We start from the raw sequence: 19,389 nt of genomic DNA, 5'->3' as shown, positions 1-19,389 counted from the left end.
CCTTTCCGGCAACAAGCAGCGTCGAGACGTGCCTTGGGACGGTCACGTGATGCCCTCCCCTGGCAGGCGGCCATTTTGCCACGCGCTCTGGGGATGGGGGGCGACGCGTTGGTTCCGTCCGCTCCGCCCACTCCACCTGCGGCCGCGCTTGGTTGAGGCCGCGCAGGCGCAAGGCGGCCCCTGGAGACCGCGATGTTTTCCTCTCAGGCCGGTTCCAGCCGCTGCCCGGGGACGCCGCCGCCGCCGCCGCCCCATGGCCGCGGCCCTCGCCCTTCCCCCGCAGGCGGGCAGCATGGAGGCCAGTGAGCGCGGGGCCGGCGGGGACACGCGCGCGCCCCAGGGCCGGGGCTCGCCGGCCGAGCGGGAGCGGGAGGCCGCCCTGCTGCAGCAGCTGCTCCGCCGCCGCGGCCCCGAGCCCGGCCCGGCCCTGTCGGCGGCCGGCGGCGAGGAGGGGCCGGGGCCGGGGCCGGGCGAGCGGCCGCTGGCCGAGCTGGTGCGCGGCCTGCGCGGGGAGAGCCCGGCGCTGCGCGGGGAGGCGCTGCGGGGCCTGCGCCGCCGCCTCACCCGCCCGGGGCCCGGCGCCCAGGCGCTGCGGGCGCTGGTGGAGCACGGGCTGGAGAGCGCCGAGCCGGCGCTGCGCACCGCCACCGCCCTGCTGCTGCCCGCGCTGCTCGGGCCGCCGCTGCCCCGCGGCCTGGACCTGGGCGACCTCACCCTCAGCCTGGCCCGCAAGCTGGGCGCGCCGGCCCGGCCCGGGGGCGGCCCGGGCGAGGAGGCGGCCGCCGCCTTCAGCAGCCTCCGGCAGCTGGGCGAGACGCTGGGGCCCGAGCGCTTCCACGGCTACCTGGGCCGCCTGCCCTCCGCCCTGCGCGGCCACTACAGCCGGCTGCTGGAGGCCCGGCTCGGCGAGGACCTGTGCGGCGGCGGGGACACCGCGGGGGCCCGGCCCGCGGAGCAGGATCCCCTGAGCGCCCACCTCGAGTTCGGGCTGATCCCTCGGGAGCTGCACGGCCGCCTGCTGGACCAGGAGGATTACAAGAACCGCACCCAGGCCGTGGAGGAGCTCAAGCAGGTGCTGACAGATGCCGCCTCCGCCAGCCTGGCCTCCACGCCCGCCCCCAGCCTGCTGGGGCTCATCAGCTTCCTCTACACCCTTCTGGACGACTCCAATTTCAAGGTGGTACATGGCACCTTGGAGGTGCTGCACCTGCTGGCCCTGCGCCTGGGCGAGCGGGTTCAGGCCTACCTGGGACCCCTTGTGTCGGCCGCTGCCAAGGTGCTGGGTGACAACAAGCTGGCCATCCGGCAGGAGTACAGTCAGCTCTTCTGGTGCTTGATGAAGGCTGTGGGTCCCCAAGAGGTATTGTGCCTGCTACTGCAGCCAGAGCATCTTCAGCACAAGAACTCCAAGGTCAGGGAGGAGGTGGTGAACATCTGCATCGGATCCCTGCTCACATACCCTAGTGAGGACTTTGACTTGCCCAAGCTGGCGTTTGGGTTAGCACCAGCCCTGGTGGACAGTAAGCGGCGGGTCCGCCATGCTGCCCTGGAGGCCTTTGCGGTGTTGGCCTCTTCCATGGGCTCAGGCAAAACCAGTCTCCTCTTTAAGGCTGTGGATGCTGTTGAATTGCAGGACAACGGGGACGGGGTGATGCACGCTGTACAGGCCAGGCTGGCCAGGAAAACCTTGCCTAAGTTAACAGACCAGGGGTTTGTGGAGTATGCTGTGCCCATGCCATCCTCTGCCCATGGCAGGGGGGTCCATCTGCCCCATGGAGCAGACACGGATTGGTTGCTGGCAGGCAACAGGACTCAGAGTGCACACAGTTACTGTGGGGATCATACAAGGGATGCTACCCAAAACTATGGCTCTCACAGCCCCTATACTGATCAAGGGATATGTCCCAGAAGGGTTTTAAGTGCAGGTAAAGGAAAAAACAAACTGCCTTGGGAAAATGAGCGAGCTGGAGGCACAGGAGGAGGCTGTTCAGGAAACCAGACACCCTTTACAAAGGGCATAGAACAGGTATGTACACTACTTCACTTAACACTTTTTTCCTAAAGGCCCTTCCATACAACGATCTCAGAGCTCTTTGTAAACATTTAATGAAAGAAGTTGAATGTTTTGATCTAGGTGATATTGCTTCTGTGTCAGATAAGGAAGCTGACATGCAGAAGCCAAGTGAATTGCCAAAGTCAAGTACGGTCTATGGTAGAGTTAGGAATAGTAAAAAACAGATTTCCTGTCATTAAAAACCAATTGTTTTTTTCCTCAAGAGGAAACTGGTCGGTTTCCTTCTAAGTGCAAAAGCTTTTCACATATAAATTGAAAAGGGAACATGACTGTTACAGTGCAAAATAAACTGCTTTGCTTCTGGCTCTTTATACAGAGCTCTGGAGTGCTCTTATAGCCAATGCTTTCCTCAGTAGGCTCAACCACAGAATATTTAAATGTGTAGGTCATGTCAGTAGTTACCTGAGTTGCATTTGACCCTATGAGAGCCTGCATTGAGTAGAAAAGGTTTTAGGTCAGACATAGCTAATACACTCCCACTAATCATAGTCTAAATTTGACCACTTCTCCTTGTCAGACAAACCCTGAATGTGAGCTTATCATCCATAAATTAGTGACCTATCCAAGGTCATCTGAAGTCCCCTCTAGTTCTGCACTAGGCAGCCCTCCATTCTCATGATTTGCTGAATGTTCATGAAAAGTCTGCCTTTCTGCTAAAACTTCTTAAACAGGTTGTTTTGATTTTAGCATGGGTTGCTATCTAGAAAGCTAACTCATAATAAATGCTGGTTAGAAAATCAGTCTTACTGAAACAGTTTCCCCACTGAATATGTTTTCCATTTATAAGTTAATTTTCAGTCATGTAGCTATTCTAAGCTCTATATTTTGCTCATATGTTTCAGTACCTTGAGCTTTTCCCCTGAACTAATTTGCCCCACATAATGGATATAGAACCACTGAGAAATTGAAAAAGGGGGAGATTGATTATGCACAAGCACATTCCTTAATCAGTGTGTATATATTTGTGCTAATATCTGAAGTGATGAAACTTTCAGATTGGCAGTCCTGGGCACTACTGTCATATATTTATCCACAGAACAGATAGTCTAGGTAAGGGTTTCGATGCTGGCCTGCCATCTCTGCGGGTTAGAAGAGATTTCACTCAGTTCTTGTCCTCATTTCTGAGACTAACAATTATATTAATGCTAATTGTGTAGGTAATTGCTAATTGACAGTGTACTAATTGTAAACTGAATCGAGTTGTATACTATGGTAAACATTAGTGTCACAAATCTTTCACTTTTTTTAACATTAGGAAACTTTTTATGAATATGGAACTTCAGAAATTACCTCTTGTTCACTGCTTGAAAAGACAATCCTCTCCGTGACATCACAACTGGTTGCTGTGAAATGGTTCCAATTTTTTTCAAGTGAATATGCTTTCAAAAGTGGACATATTTGATGCCTGTAGATTGGGGAGAGACCTCAAAGGGGAGGTCCACTCACAAAAACAGTGGGCAAAAGTGGCCATATTGACAACACTTGAGACTAAAGGCCTCCATTTAACCACAGAATCAGTAAAGTATGGGCGGGAATGGTGTAAAATTTTCCCACACCACCCCATCAGTGTGCTTGTTTTGACCTGGAGAAACAGCCTCGGATGGTAATGAATTGTTCACTACAGTTTCTTCTTCTACACAGAACTTGTGCAGGAAACCTTTAATTTTTAGCACAAACTTTCCTCTTATTTATCCCACCTTTCTCAATAATGTCATCTTGTACCATGCTAAATGCACTGTTTTCCTCTTGGTGTTGGCACACCTAAAATATGTGTAGACTAGAACTTGAAAAAGTATGTGTCAGATGAGGAACCTACAGCTGCACCAACAGTCTTTGCAGAACATAAGGTTTTATGTAAAACTCAGTGGGCTGGATTGACAAAGAGGCTTAGGCTCAGTGTTGCAGTGCCTAATTTTAGGCACCCTTCTGCCAATGGACTCCTCAGCCCGGAGTTAGCTGCCCAGCTTCTCTGTATAATGCATGGGGGATGGGAGGGCGGGTTAGGTGCCTAAGAATGGGATCAACAAAAGCTAGCAAGCTGAGTGGGGACTGAGCTGTCTAAGGTAGCTAATAGGAAATACTGGGGTGAGATGTGCCTAAGCTTGGTCTCTTAAAGGGACTTAGGGGCCTACCTCCATCTGGAATTCACATCTCCTGGAGTTACGTGCCTAAGACCTTTCTTGCTAGGGAGAAAAAAAAAAGACAGGTGATGCCCCCTTCTTCCATTTAGCACATTCACCCCAGCATTCAGATCACTCACCCAAGATGTGGGAGACTTGGATTCAGATACCCTCCACCCCCCGTCTGTTGTGGACAGGGATTTGAACCCGGATCTTTGGAGTGTCTTAACCACTAGCCTATGGATAGGCTTGGAAGGATTAGATTTTTATTGGTTATTGTAAATGTCAATTTCGTCGGACACACAGACTCATTAAAAAATATTTCTATCAGTAATAACTGCGAGCACTTGAGTTTGATTTTAATTATATTTACTCTGTATATTTGGACATGTGATGTTGTCAGTTTGTTTTAATGGTTATAAAGCTGTAACTTTTTTTTAATCTCAATGTCTGCTGTCATTAAATAATTCTGACCCTTATAATTTCCCACAACAGTGAAAATGTAAATTGATAAACATAAAAAATGCTTAAGTCCCATGATTTTGCCCAACTGAAAATTTCAATGGTACAAATAGAAATTATGCTTATAAAATATCAATATTTGTTGAAATTATTAAAAAAATTCTGCCAAGCCTACCTATGGAATATTCTGGTGTGGGGAGGTCTCTGTCTCTCCTGCTGAAGCCATTTCACTTTTCATATATGTTCACTGATCCAGAGACAGAGTGAGGCTGACTCAGTAGTTAGCTGAGTGGTCAGGACCCTCACCTAGCCTGTGGGAGATCCACCTTCAATTCTCTGTTCCAGTGAGTATTTAAGTGTTTTACATGAAGTGGAATGGCTTCAACAGAAGAGATTGGGGGACCCACCCCAGCATATCTCATAGCCCAGTTGTTAGTGCACTCTCCAGACAGGTAGGTTCACATCCCAGCTCCAAATTGGACAAAGGGGGTATTTGAATCCAGGACTTCCATATCCTGGATGAGCACTCTCAATGCTGGGCTAAAGGTTATCAGGAGGCCACCTTTTCCTCCTCCAGTGCTGTCACTTTGTTTAGGTTTAGGGCCTGATCTGTTAGGTAGCTTCTGAGAATACCTTCTGCATTGGGCCCTGCAGGTGAAATAGAGGAATGCCTAGCTGGAGGATCCTGTCGGGGCTTGGGCGTGAGCGTGGCATGTGGGCATCAGGACTGAGGTCGCTTTGCGCGTGGCCAGTGGCAGATTTTTAGATGCCTAAAAGAAACATGGGTGCCTGGGGACTTCAGTACCTACAAGGGTTAGCTGGAAGCTGAGTGGGGGTTTTGAGGATCTGAATTTTGGGCTAAGTGGCAGTTGGGGCTAGATCCGTAATGCGATTTAGGCATCCAAATTCTAGCCTTTGGGTTGCAAAATCCGAACATGATATTACATTGCTCTACATCTTTCATGAGCTTGCAGACAGCTCCATTACTCTTGCTGCTCAAGGCTTTGCCAAGGAGCCGTTCAGTGAAAATAAAGACTCTACTTGCCTTCACTACTGCTGTTCAGATTTCTGTGGTTAGTGTGACAGGATTATCTTCCGGAGTGAAGATGCAGCCTGTAGGACTGTATTTGAACTTCATTTTTGTTTTAAAAATGGAATGTTCTGTATCTCCTAAACTTTTCTCAGAGACACCCAGTCCCCTCTGGAAATGTTTTCTGTTCCTGTCTTTCCCCTACCTGTGACTTAGAACTGTCTGCCTCACTTTCATTTTATAGTCTGTCTATTCTTATGTTGTAGTTGTCTGTAAGGCAGAGTGATGACTTTGAGGTGTTTGAATTTGAAGATTTTGTCAGTCGCACTCTGCCTCTGGTAATCCCATGTGCCCCTTGTCCACTCTTACTTGAAGGGTGGCTGAATAACCAGAAAATTCCTTAATCATAACCTTTACATTAAAATGTAACTCTTCCCCACGTAACATTGTACCCATACACTGCTAAGTACTTGCCAGAATAAAAGTTAGCATCCAAATTCTGGTTATTCTGAAAAGTCTATTGCTAAACTAGATACACATAATCACAACATGCAAGCCAGATCTGCTTCATTTAGCCACTATCTGAGTGAAGTGCTGGGTACAGTTCAACCACTAGTATAGAAAGTGTCATATTGTTATCCACACAATTACAGAAACTGTGCTAGAATTGATAGAGCATGATGTCTTGTGTGTGTCTTGTAATGGTTTTGAAAAGGGTTTGTCTCAGTCTTCACTAAAAGGCAAACAGTTTCCAACACTATTTGTGCGGGTTAAGGGGAGTATGTTGATATTTGTGAGATTTTGGAATTGTCGTCTGTGGAAAGTGCCCATTATTAAACTCTCACATCTCTACTAAGAACTGTATTAAATGGTTAACTGATAAGCCTGATGCTTATTGGTTTCTGTTAATGGTTAAACTCCGCCCCGTGTGCCTGGAGTCCCTCTGGGCCGCCAAGGTCCATCCTGGTTGCTGGTCCCGCACCCGAGGTCCTGGTTGCCACCCTGCTGCTGCCTGGCATCCTGTTGCACTCGTGGTTTGTCCTGGCTGCTGGGACCCCAGGCGCACTGGGATGCTGGGTAGCAGCAGAGCCACAGGCAAGGGGCCCAGAGCTCGGGTGCTGGGTAGCAGCAGAGACCCTGATGTGGGGCTGGCAGCTGGGATCCCTGGGCGTGGGGGCAGCACAGGAGTCCTGCGTAAAACATGGGGGTGCTGCAGCACCCCCCGCGTGCCTAGTTCCCTGGGTAAACGTTTAACCGTGTAACCAATAGAATTTTAATCGGTTACACGGTTACTGTTTTTAAATGTTTTTTACATGCCTAGTACTTAGTAAAAAGAAAAGGAGTACTTGTGGCACCTTAGAGACTAACAAATTTATTAGAGCATAAGCTGTAGCTCTTTTTATGCATACAGACTAACACGGCTGCTACTTTGAAACCTAGTACTTAGTATGTTTTAATTGTTGAAACAAACTCCCAACTCGCCTGTTGACAAAAACTAGACAGACTTTCTCAGGATAGACCTAAAGCAAAATGTGAGTAGGCCCTGATTCTGGGAGTAGCAGTCTTCCTTGTCCACTATTAGACTAACTCAGCCCAGGCTTGTGTTTATAGTCATTAATCATACCCCTTCCCATCTAACCATTGCTTCGCTTGGTGACAGAAGGTATCCATGTCTGATGCATTAGAAGTGTGCCATTCCTCTTTAAACTTGTCCTATAAATCCTTTGTATCTGAATACTCTTAAAGACAAAGTGTGGGCTGTATCAGTTTTCCTTTGGAATAGGTAAAGAATGTAGAATTTTATTTTTAACCTTATGTTTATTGTGAAGGGTAGCTGTGTACTCCCCACCCCTCTTCCTTGGAGTTCCAGTGCAAGATAATAACAAGCCTCCCCTTGAGGGAGAAGCCTAGAGAGAGAGAGGAGGGCAGGTCTTTAGAGGAGAGAGAACTAGGAAGACCACTCACTGAGAGAGCCATGAGCTCTTCTTTCCTGTTAGACTATGTAATGGTTACTTTTAGGAGCGGATCAGTACAGCCATGCTTAATTTCACTCAAACCTGATGGGTCTTAACCTCTTCATAACCACTGCCGTTAAAAAGTGTTTCCTAATGTAGATGACAGGTTTCAGAGTAGCAGCCGTGTTAGTCTGTATTCGCAAAAAGAAAAGGAGTACTTGTGGCACCTTAGAGACTAACCAATTTATTTGAGCATGAGCTTTCGTGAGCTCACGAAAGCTCATGCTCAAATAAATTGGTTAGTCTCTAAGGTGCCACAAGTACTCCTTTTCTTTTTGCTAATGTAGATGGACCTTTACCTTTTGACACACTGCCAGTTTTGCTAGGCTGCTTTTAAGCATTGAGATATTAGGCTACTTAGATAAACTAAGAATTCTGCTGCTCTAAACTGTTAATTTTATTGTTAGCTCATCTTCATATCCCAACCCCCTGTTCTTGTCTGAATTGCATTTTATCTGAAACCTAGGGCAGGGACTCTTTTTATTATTTGCTTTCTGGTACCTGATACAATGAGGTCCTAAATGCTTGGGGGGAGGGGGGGAGTTCATGTCCTTTGGGAAAATTCAGTTTTGATGGAAGTACATGAACTCCATGCTTTTCAGTGAAGAGGCATGTGCTCATGCCATTGCTGAATTGACCATTTGTTTTCTGTACTTGGGGACATCGTCTGCTAACTGAAAAAGATGATCAGCTCTACTTCTTTATGATGTGACTCTCTGAAGACTTGGAAAACCAAAAAGAAAAAATGTTTGGATAAATCTTAATTCTTAGGTTTTGATTTTATAAAAAATAAAACTGCAAACTACAAAAATCATAGAAAAATATTTAGAGTGTCTGACCTCTGGTGTAACTATAAAGTTTAACTATTAATGTGGAGACATTCCTTTGAGCTGAGCTCATTTAAAAATTAACTTTCGGAGCCATTTAGTAGCTGAAAACTTACGAAATCAGTTTAATGTTTAATATACATAGCTCTCTGGTGGTAAAGTTTTTAGGAGACATTACATCGTTTTTGGTGTTTACTAAGCCCCAAGGCTTGTATAGATTAGGATAAAAGTTGTGTTTCTGGAATGTGTAAACTAATGTGTTCTCAGGGTATGTCTGCTCTACAAATGCTACATTGACACAGCTGTAGGGCTGCAGCTGTACTGCTGTAGCATAGACACTTAGTGCAGCGACAGAATGGTTTTTTCTGTTTCTGAAGTAAACCTGCACATCTACAAGTGTTGGCAGCTAGGTCAACAGAAGAATTCTTTCATAGATGTGTCAGTGTCTACATTTGGCTTAGGTTGGCTTAACTACATCCCTCAGGGTGTGAAATTTCTCATAGCCCTGAGTGATGTAGCTAGGTCATTTGGCGTTTTAGGTGTAGACCAGGGCATGTTGTGTAGTCTGTGTTAAAGCGCTTGCCTGTGCACAAGTTGCCACAGTTTGACAAATCATTTTACTTAAACCAGTGCAGGTTTTCTTTGTGGACTACTTATATCACTTTAAAACTTTTGTTGGGTTCAACTTGTAGCTGTAAATATACAGATTCAAGCTAAATTCTTGTAAGTCAGGTTCAGACTGCTAAGAAGGGTAACATGAGTTACAACATTTAAACTAAATCAGTATAAAATTACACCTCTAATTACATGAATACAAATTTGTGAGCAGCACAGGTCTAACACATTCGAAGCTGGCTGAGTTAAAGCCTACGGGGGAGCTTATTGCCCTGTCTACATTACTCTACAAACAAACTAGTTAGAATATGTTTGCTAACACTCTAACAGCATCTTTTATCCAAGCCCTGTACCAGGCTGAGTGCAGCAGCACACTTGGTGTTAGGAGCAGGGTCTGGAAGGGAAATTTACCCTACTGCCCTTTAAGATAACAAAACCAACTGCTCTGTCTTTGTGTGACATTACTGTATAGGGGAGCCATCTGCGCTTTTGTCAACTTAGTTTTGATTGTTGCAAAGTGCCAAGCACACTTTTGGACTCTAGATAAGCTTAATATTCTATTACTATAGCTTCTTCTCTTTGGTACAGTACTGACCATGTTTTCAAGAACAAATACCTCTTCTAATCAGTTATTTCAAATATGCAGAGCCACACAGCATAGAACAATCAAGTAAAAAAGGAGAAACTCCGCCAAAATATTTTGGTTTTAAAGCTGCAAACGGTGTTAATTTATTTTTAGAATAACCAAGGATGTTGCCTATTTCTTGAAGATATCCAAGACCATATGCTGCTTTATTTAGGTGGATGCCATTAAAATATTTTACACCAAGAATATCACCTTGATCGATCGGTTCTTCAGCACTCATATAGATTGCTACAGTCACAACACGTCTTCAATTCTTGTCTTATCCTGGCCTTCCTTCTCCATGTGTGACCATGCCTTTTCACGATAAAATCTTCCCATCTCTTTGGAGGTCGGCTGAGTGGTTGTTTCAGTTCCCCTGGGGACCACTCGTGGACAGCTGCAGTCCATTGATTGTCAGTGAGCCTAGCTATATGCCCATTGCATTTTACTGTACCTGCTTTCAACAACGACATCCTGCACTCCACTCATCACTTCACTGGGGACTCTGTCGCAGATTGAAATCCCCAGAATTCTTTTTTCCATCGCTGTTTCTGTGACAGATAGTTGTTGCTCCTCTATCTTTGTCAGCACCATGTTTCGCTGATGTACAACATTTCCGGTAGTACTGTTGAGTTAGAGGTTGCCTTGTTGTTTTTTTTCCTTGGAGGACATCCTTGATAGAATTGAATACACACCAACCAGCTTGCTTTCTTCGTAAGAGTTGACCTTCCTGATCACGACGCATGTTAATTTCTTGGCCCAAATAGACTTATTGTTCAGCTTCTTCTGTCTGTTCTCCCTTGACTATTACTTGGGCTTTTGGCAAGGCATCAGATCACACACATTTCATTTTAGAGCAGATCATTTTCAGTACAACTTGGCTGCTTTTTGTGTCGAGGTCTTGCAGCATTTTCTATAGTTTGGAGTTTTCGGCAATCAACACAACATTGTCCGCAAAAAAGAAAAGGAGTACTTGTGGCACCTTAAGGACTAACATTTTTTTGAGCATAAGCTTTCGTGAGCTACAGCTCGCTTCATTGGATGCATGCCGCGAATCTAAGGTGTTTTAACTGCTCTCTGTTGACTCTGATTCCACCCTTCCGGTTCATCTACCTCATTACCATTTTGAGGCAGGCTGTGAAGAGCAGGCAGGTTTTTGAAGGAATTTTCAGCATAATAGACCATATCTTCACTATAAGCCAGCTATTGGATCGCTCGAGGGAATACAAATTCTCTTTATGTATTGCCTTCATCGACTAAGAAAAAGCATTCGACAGAGTGGAGATCAATGCAGTGCTGAAAGCTCTTGCAGAGCAGGGCATTGGCACAAACTACATGAGACTACTAAAGGAAGCAAACTCTGACTTCATGATGGATTAACTCTGACATTCTCCTTTGCATTCCAGCCAAAAAAGGCATGAAGCAAGGAGACACAGTTTCACCAAAACTCTTCACCAAGAATATAAAATATCTTAACTGCTGTAGAGCATTGTCAGCCACTCCATAGTTAAGGTTGCAATCCAGTTCCCATTGCAAGGCCTATAAATAGATTTTAAGGCCAGAAGGGACCGTTATGATCATCTGGTCTGGTCTCCTGCATAATACATACCAGAGAGCATTACCCAATAATTCTTGACTTAAGCCTATACATTCTGTTTGAGCTAGCCTAGAGTTCTGTTGTAGACCAATCCAGTCTTGGTTTAAAGGCTTGTCTTTCCTTGCCCTCCTCCTACAGCTCTCTTTTTCTCCTCTTCCTCCTTGTCTGTCAAATACAGAAGTTTGCTTTCCTTCTGTAACCCCTCCACTTGCCACAGTGGCCCCATCCTAACGCATTTCCTGATCACTCTCATGCCCACTGTCATCTCCTCCCTTATTAGTCTCCTTGTTCTTTCACTCTTCTGACTCTCTTCCTTCACAATACAAACAGGATTTAGTTTCTCCGATTTAAAAAATAAACCAAACCAAAAAACTACCTACCCGTGACCCAACTTGCTTCTCCAGCTACCGCCCCTTAATTTCAATGAATGAACTGTTTACAATTTTTCTCAACTTTGTCTTCTCCAATCTAGCTTCTGCCCCATGCATTTCACCGAAACCACTCTTGCCAAAGTTCAGAACCACAGTCAACCTGCAGTTGTCTTTGGTACAGTCAACCATGCTCTTCTTGGAATCTTGACTTCCCTTAGCTTCTATGACTGTCCTGTCCTCTCTCCTTTTTCTAACTGCTCCTTCAGTGGATCTTCCTCATCTGCGCACCCCCACCCCCCAACTTTCTGTGGGGGCTCTGTTCTCCATCCTCTCCTTCGCCTGCTGCACTTTTTTCTCTACGTAATCCCATCAGCAAACACAAATTCGACTACAGTCAATAGGTTGATGTACATATCTCTCTACTCCAGACATGTCTCCTTTTGTCCAAACTAAAATCTTGGCCTATCTCTGAAGACATTTCATTGATGTCTAGCCATCAGCTTCTAATATACTGGCCAACATTGTTTCCTTGTATTCGCCATCTGTCTGTGTCCATCTGTTGTCTCTGTCAGGGCAGGGATCGTCTTTTTGTTCTGTTTGTACAGTGCCTAGAACAATGGGGTTCTAGTCCATGACTTCAACTCCTAGGTGCTAAGATAATACAAATACTAAGTAAATGCTACCCCTGTTTAGAGGCTGAAAATTAGTAACATGCCTTTGGATCCATATGGACTTTTCCACCAAATTTCATGCATGGAATGAGTTGGAAATTTTTGAGTTGTAATTTCCTAAAAATCCCCAGTGGGGTGCTCTTGCCTTCAGTCTGAAAACTGTGTTTTGCTCATTCATAATTTAAAGAGAGTTGGGGGAAGAAAGTAAAGCTGTGATGGGGGATGGGATCTGAGAGAAAGTATGTCCTGGGGGCCTGAAGCACTGTTGGAGGGATGGGCACGCCTCCAGAACCAACGTGCCTGGGGGAATCCATGAAGGATTACAGATGAGTTACATCCACCGATGAATTTTACCCATCTAGCAGGAAGCAGAAATTAACTGTCCTAAGCAAAAGTCCTGGCCTAATGGTGCAGTTGTCTTGGTGGAATAACTCTTTGGAGCAGGCATGGGGCTTCCTTAGAGCCAGAGGCAGCCCCAGTAGTGCAACTCAAATGTGTTCCTGGTCTTGGGGAATTAATGTTTGCATAGTGCACCTTTCAATAAAGGTGGGGAAGCTTTTGGGCATGAGAAGGAGCATTTAGAACAAGTATCACATGGCTCCTGAGGAATGTCAGAAATAGCCATTACGCATAGCCTCTGAATTAACTGCATTTCTACCAATACTCAAATGTTACTAAGTCTTGCAAACACAGCAAGGGTATTAAAAATCTGTCATTTAATAAAGCATTGGGCAGCTACTGACTTAATCTCTTCATCTCATTCCTGTCAAATTCCACTGTCTGTATAAAACAAGAAAATTCCACCACACAAAATATGGCAAGGGAGGACTTAAGGCTGCACCTGCCCATTCACCTTCAGTTTTCCATATCCTTCCTGAAAGTGAGACTTGAATTAACCAAAGTCACCATGCATAACCAGGAAATGTAGAAATGGTGACTTTCCAGACAGAACAACCACACAGCCTTAACAACCCCTGCAGGGATGTTCCGAGAAACTTGAATCATCACAGTACCTTATTCTTCCCTAGCAAAAGCTGGCACATTTTTCTTGCCCACTGCAATTCCAGATTAGGACTTCTGTTTATATAGTTTATCAAGACCTCCACTGTGGTGTGCATAGCACTGTTTCTGGAGTAACTGCTACTGATTCATAAATCCCACTGATCCAAGTTGATCTGCTTTTCCTTGTTTCCAGTTGCACAGTCACGGTTAAAGAGGTTAACACTACATTATGGGATTTCCGGAAAATTAATTTTTGGTAGTTGTCACCTGAACTTTGCGCTTAAAGAATCTGTTGTGTGGGAGAATATGTATACTGAACCTTGCATAACATAAAGTTAGTATAGCTTTTGCTCTGTAAAAGACAGAATGTGGATCACTTCACCCAGTTCTGAAAAGCAGCTGCCTTGAAGGCGGAAGACAACTGTCGAATAGTGTACAGCAACATTATTAGGGCGTTACCAAATTCTAGGTCCACTTTAGTCAGGTCCACTTTAGTCAATTTCACAGTCGTAGGATTTTAAAAATTGTAAATTTCATGATTTCAGCTATTTAAATCTGAAATTTCATGGTATTATAATTGTAGGGATCCTGACCCAAAAAAGAGTTGTGGGGTAATCACAAAGTTATTGTGTGTGTGGGAGGGGGGGGTGCATTGTGCGGTATTGCTACCCTTACTTCTGCGCTGCTGCTGGTGGCGGCACTGCCTTCAAAGCTGGAAAGTGGTGACTGCTGGCCAGGAGCCCAGCTCAGAAGGCGGAGCCGCTGCCAACAACAGTGCAGAAGTAAAGTGGCATGGTATGGTATTGCTCTGCTTGCTGCTGCCTGTAGAGCTGGGCCCTTAGTCAGCATCCGCCACTCTCCGGCTGCCCAGCTTTGAAGGCAGCAATGCAGAAGTAAGGATGGCATGGCATGGCATGGTATTGCCACCCTTACTTCTGCACTGTTGCTGGCGGGGTGCTGCCTTCAGAGCTGGGCATCTGGCCAACAGCCGCTGCTCTCCTGCCACCCAGCTCTGAAGGCAGCGCAGAAGTAAGGGTGGTAATACTGTAACTCCCTAAAATAACCTTGTGACACCCCCTCGGCAATTCCCTTTTGGGTCAGTATCCGCAATTTGAGAAATGCTGGTCTTCCCCCCGTGAAATCCGTATAGTATAGGGTAAAAGCATACACAAGATAAGATTTCATGGTCCATGACGCGTTTTTCGTGGCCATGAATTTGGTAGGGCCCTAAACATTATGCAGCAGTTCAGAAGAGAAGTATACATGAGACATATTTAATTTTCATGTAGCTTCATTGTTCATACATACAGTTGAAACTCTCCTCCGTTTCCGATTTTCTTAAGTTGGGGAATTCCTTGGGGGCTTGGTGATTGGGTCCTGTGAGGGCAGTAATGATGCACATCATCTGATGGCTGTTCAGTGTTCTCTGAAATTAGTTTTAGATATAAGCTTGTATTTTGTTCTGAGAAGAAAAAGCATCTGTGCACTAAAACCACCATCCTGGTTGCCATTTCTCAACAAAGAGAGCACAGATTAAATGGGAACGAGGGCCGAACTATCCCTATGATAATAAAACTTGTTCCTCTAGTCAGAGTTGAGGCATACAGATTGGACAATGTGAGTAAGGATATGGTTTTTCTCTGCTAGTTCTCCAGTTGTCAGTTTGACACTTTCACAGTCTGGTGGTTGAAAGGGGTTGCTAACCCTGTTAGTTTTCCTCATGGAGTATGGAACCCAGTATCCTTATGTGTAGGGCCCTGCAGATATCTACTTTATATCCACCAATATCTGCATCCATGGACCAGGTTTGTGGATTGCGGATGGATGCAGATCAAAATTTTATCTAGAGCTCTGCAAGTCTGCTGATATCTACTTTACTTTATATCTGTGGATACAGATAGCTGCAGATCATGTTTGAGGGTCAGATGTGGATGCAAATCTTTATCCGCGCAAGGCTCTACTTATGTGGTTGGCACTACGAGTGGATGCCTTTGTGATTGGAGCTGAAGGCCTTGAGTTCTGTTCTTCAAGCTATGTCTTCTGTTTAGCTGGCAGCCATGGCAGCTCTAGGTTTATTGCTTGTCCTGTGCTGTACACTATTGTGCTTCCTATCTGAACTTCAAGCTCCAAAGTTGTTTAACAATTTTCAAAAGTAGTAAATTCATCCAGATAAGAGTCTGGTCTAGTAGTCTGAGCAGGGGACTGGGAACTAGGGCTCTGGAGTTCCAATCCCAGATTTGACTCAGACTCTTGGTAGCCTTGGGCAAATCACTTAGCCTCTCTGTATTAGTTTCCTCATTAGTCAAATATTGCTAATAGAAAAGTGTTGCAGATGAGCACTATATAATGCTGTGTGTTGTCATTATTATACATCATTATTGAGGGTTTCATGCCATTATTTTCAATAGTCCTGTAGCAAATTGAGATGTCTCTTACTTTTGTTTTTAATTCTGTTTGAATCAGTGGCTCCAAAAGACTTGTAGCAAGTTGTTTCCCCATAGACTTTCATTAGAAATGGATCTAGTCTTGGTGGAAGACTCAAGCATCTGGGCTTGTACAGACTAATCTTAGTGATATACATCTCAAACCAGATGATTATCTACAAGTTAATCAAAAGAGAAACTAATTCTTATAAACTATTTATAAAGCTTTCATTCCTGGGCAAAGATCTTAAGTCAGGTTTTAAGCTGTTGTGTTTTTTCAATGGACTGGTTTTAAGCCCCTGAATATGAAGATTTGGAATTGATCTATGGATTAACTTTTAAATATAGTTTGTGTGGCAGCAGTGCATAAAATTAAAATGAAATTTAGGCTTTTGGTGTTTTGGCTAATAAAGACAAAAGCAAATGTAGAAACCATTTCAGTTTCAGAACTGCTATGCTTGCATGTGTACACGTGGAATAGTATCACAAAAGCGAACAACCGTCCCCCATAAACCAGTTGAAAAAATTGTTCCATTTTAAACCAAAATAGCTAAGTGACTCTTTGGAATTTAGAGAGACTAGAATTCGCTGCCAACTTACCACATGCAGGCTGTAACAGATTTTTCATTTTGAGGAAAAGAAGCTTACTAGAGACAGCACAGTTTAAAATGGATAACTTAATAAACTTCAGAATTCAAACATTTTTTCCATTTCAGAGAGGTGTCGTTTTTGTTGTTTTTGGCAGGGTTGTGGCTTTTTAAAGTGTGTTGCAGATATTCTTGAACTACAAAAACAGCCCTCAAGCTTTTGTTTAAACTTTTTAAATAACTTTTGATAGCATGCTATAGCTGCAGAAATTAAGCTGAACCGCTTCTTAGGACATTTTATGAAACATAATTAAATATTTTAACTTTAAAATTCAAGACATGCTCACAGTCACACTGTAAATCTCATAATTACACCACTTCAGGTACAGTCATCCACTATGTGAAAAGATTATGGGCCAAATTAATAGATTCCAAGGCTAGAAGGGAACATTGTGATAATCTAGTCTGACCGCCTGTGTTACACAGGCCATAGAACTTCCTCAAAATAATTCCTAGTGCAGATCTGTTAGAAAAATCTGTCCTTTGCCATGTCTCTGAACCCCCCCTTGCCTTCAGTAGAGTTGTATGTGTCCAAATGAGGACAAAACGTGTCCTTGTGTATGCTGGCCAAGATGGTCTAACTTTCAACCTGTCAAATTATTACAGCAGTAGTACTTGCAACATAACACATTTAATAATCTTTACCATTGGCCACTGTCTTGTGGTTTACACTGCATCTTTTGTTGTTCAGTTGTAGTAAGGTTTTACAGCTTATATAGTTAGGTATTCAGTAGATCAGTTTCTCCATGTAAAAGTTTTAGATAGTGACCATTGCAGTATTTGGTTGCAGGTCTCTATTTTGAGCTTCATTTTGAGCTCATTTATCCAGTCAAAGTGATGTGCCTTTTAAGATTTTATTAGGCAGTGTCTGTTATAATGTATACTCTAGGCTGTAAATTGCAGAGAAGTTGAATTATCAGACTAATTGAAATTCCATGTGTTCACTATGACTTTTTGAAAAAATTTGAGTTGAGATTCCTGCTTTCAGAATTCAAACCCAAGGGTAAACTGATACTTGCAGTGAAATTAAAAGTCAAGATGTTCCTAAAGTGAACTTATTGCTTGAGAAAGGTGCTGGCTTGTTGGACTTGGAGAATGAAGTCCTCCATCCAAAAAACTTTGAATAGAGTGCTTTCTGATGGTACCTACCCCTCTAATAAATATCTCATCCCGAACAGTGCTGTGAACTTCAGGGCTGAGTGAATAATTTAGTCTCTATATTTGCACATCTCAGCAGATAAGTCAAAGGTGCCAGTTACAGTAGTTTTTGTGATACACATGTCCACTAGGAACTGGATTGAGACCACCTTATTCTCCATATAGACTGCCTTTTGATCACTACACTGTGTTGCCAACTTGTGATTTTATAGCAATTCTCATATTTAGTGTTTTCCTAAAGCCCCCACTCCTGAAATTACACGAGAATCTCATACTTTGTTAAAAAAAATTAATCTAGTCCAGGGGTAGCCAACCTGAGCCTGAGAAGGAGCCAGAATTTACCAATGAACATTGCCAAAGAGCCACAGTAATATGTCAGCAACCCCCGACCTGCTACCTCCCTCCAGCACCTCATGCCTACCAGCAGCCCCGCCAGTCAGCACCTCCCTCTCCCTCCCTATGCCTCCTGCCCGCCGCAATCAGCTGTTTTGCAGTGTGCAGGAGGATCTGTTGGGGAGAGGAGAGGAGTTGAGGGCATGGCAGGCTCGAGGGGAGGGGCAGGAGTCTTGTGGGAAGGGGTGGAGTGGTGGCAGGACCCGGGGTTGAGCAGTGAGCACCCCACAGCACATTGGGAAGTTAGCATCTAGCTCCAGCCTCGGAGTCCGCGCCTATGCAAACAGCTGCATGTTAACCTCTGAAGAGCCGCATGTGGCTCCGGAGCCACAGGTTGGCCACCCCTGATCTAGTCCTTATGCTTGCAGAGGAAACCTTGAAAATATGATCCTTAGAGGCTCAACTTTAGATTGTAGGGGTTCATGATTGTGTGCGTGTGGTGCTCTGATTTATGATTTATAACACTTTTGGATTGGCAATATTGCAACCAGTGTGTGCTGCATTCAGGCCAGCAAAAGGCTCCATATCCCATTTATCAATCCCTTGAGCCTTCTAGTCCTCCAGTAAACGATTATCTGAGATTTCTTCTGTTTAGCCAGGACTCTTGGAAAGCAGGATTTGAAACATCAGTATTAAAAATAAATAAATAAAAGTGGGGAATTACATCTGGATCCCTACTCTCTGATTTTCTGTGTAATTTTAAAATAAAATTTAAATTCTAAAACAGATTGAAAAAAGAACAGGAGTACTTGTGGCACCTTAAAGACTAACAAATTTATCTGAGCATAAGCTTTCGTGGGCTATAACCTACTTCATCGAATGCATGCAGTGGAAAATACAGTAGGACGATTTTATAAACACAGAGAATATGAAACAATGGGGGGTGTGATACACGCTATAACAAGAGTGATCAGTTAAGGTGAGCTATTACCAGCAGGAGAGGGAAAAAAACAACCTCTTGTAGTGATAATCAAGATGGGCCATTTTCAGCAGTTGACAAGAACGTGTGAGGAACAGTATGGGGGGGGGAAATAAACATGGGGAAATAGTTTTACTTTGTGTAATGACACATCCACTCCCAGTCTTTATTCAAGCATAATTTAATGGTGTCTAGTTTGCAAATTAATTCCAATTCAGCAGTCTCTCTTTGGAGTCTGTTTCTGAAGTTTTTGTTGTTGTAATATTGCAACTTTTAGGTCTGTAATCGAGTGACCAGGGAGATTGAAGTGTTCTCTGACTGGTTTGTGAATGATATAATTCTTGGCATCAGATTTATGTCCATTTATTCTTTTACATAGAGACTGTCCAGTTTGGCCAGTGTACATGGCAGAGAGTCATTGCTGGCACATGATGGCATAT

The 19,389-nt window shown here is 44.3% G+C and overlaps 1 protein-coding gene across 4 annotated transcripts in view; it reads left to right on the top strand.

Moving 5' to 3' along the window:
• Positions 1-169: 169 nt before the first annotated feature.
• TOGARAM1 (TOG array regulator of axonemal microtubules 1) overlaps positions 170-19,389 on the top strand; it is an 84,276-nt gene continuing 65,056 nt past the window's right edge. For all 4 annotated transcript variants that reach the window (XM_084632647.1, XM_084632649.1, XM_084632648.1 and 1 more), the window contains exon 1: positions 170-2,026. In XM_084632647.1, coding sequence (XP_084488773.1) covers positions 254-2,026 — 1,773 coding nt within the window. In that variant the 5' untranslated portion in view covers positions 170-253. The remainder of the gene's footprint in view (positions 2,027-19,389) is intronic.

The sequence above is a fragment of the Lepidochelys olivacea genome (genome assembly GCF_965140295.1).
Source record: "Lepidochelys olivacea isolate rLepOli2 genome assembly, chromosome: 6".
NCBI lineage: Eukaryota > Metazoa > Chordata > Testudines > Cheloniidae > Lepidochelys > Lepidochelys olivacea.
This window is presented reverse-complemented; position numbering and strand designations above follow the sequence as displayed.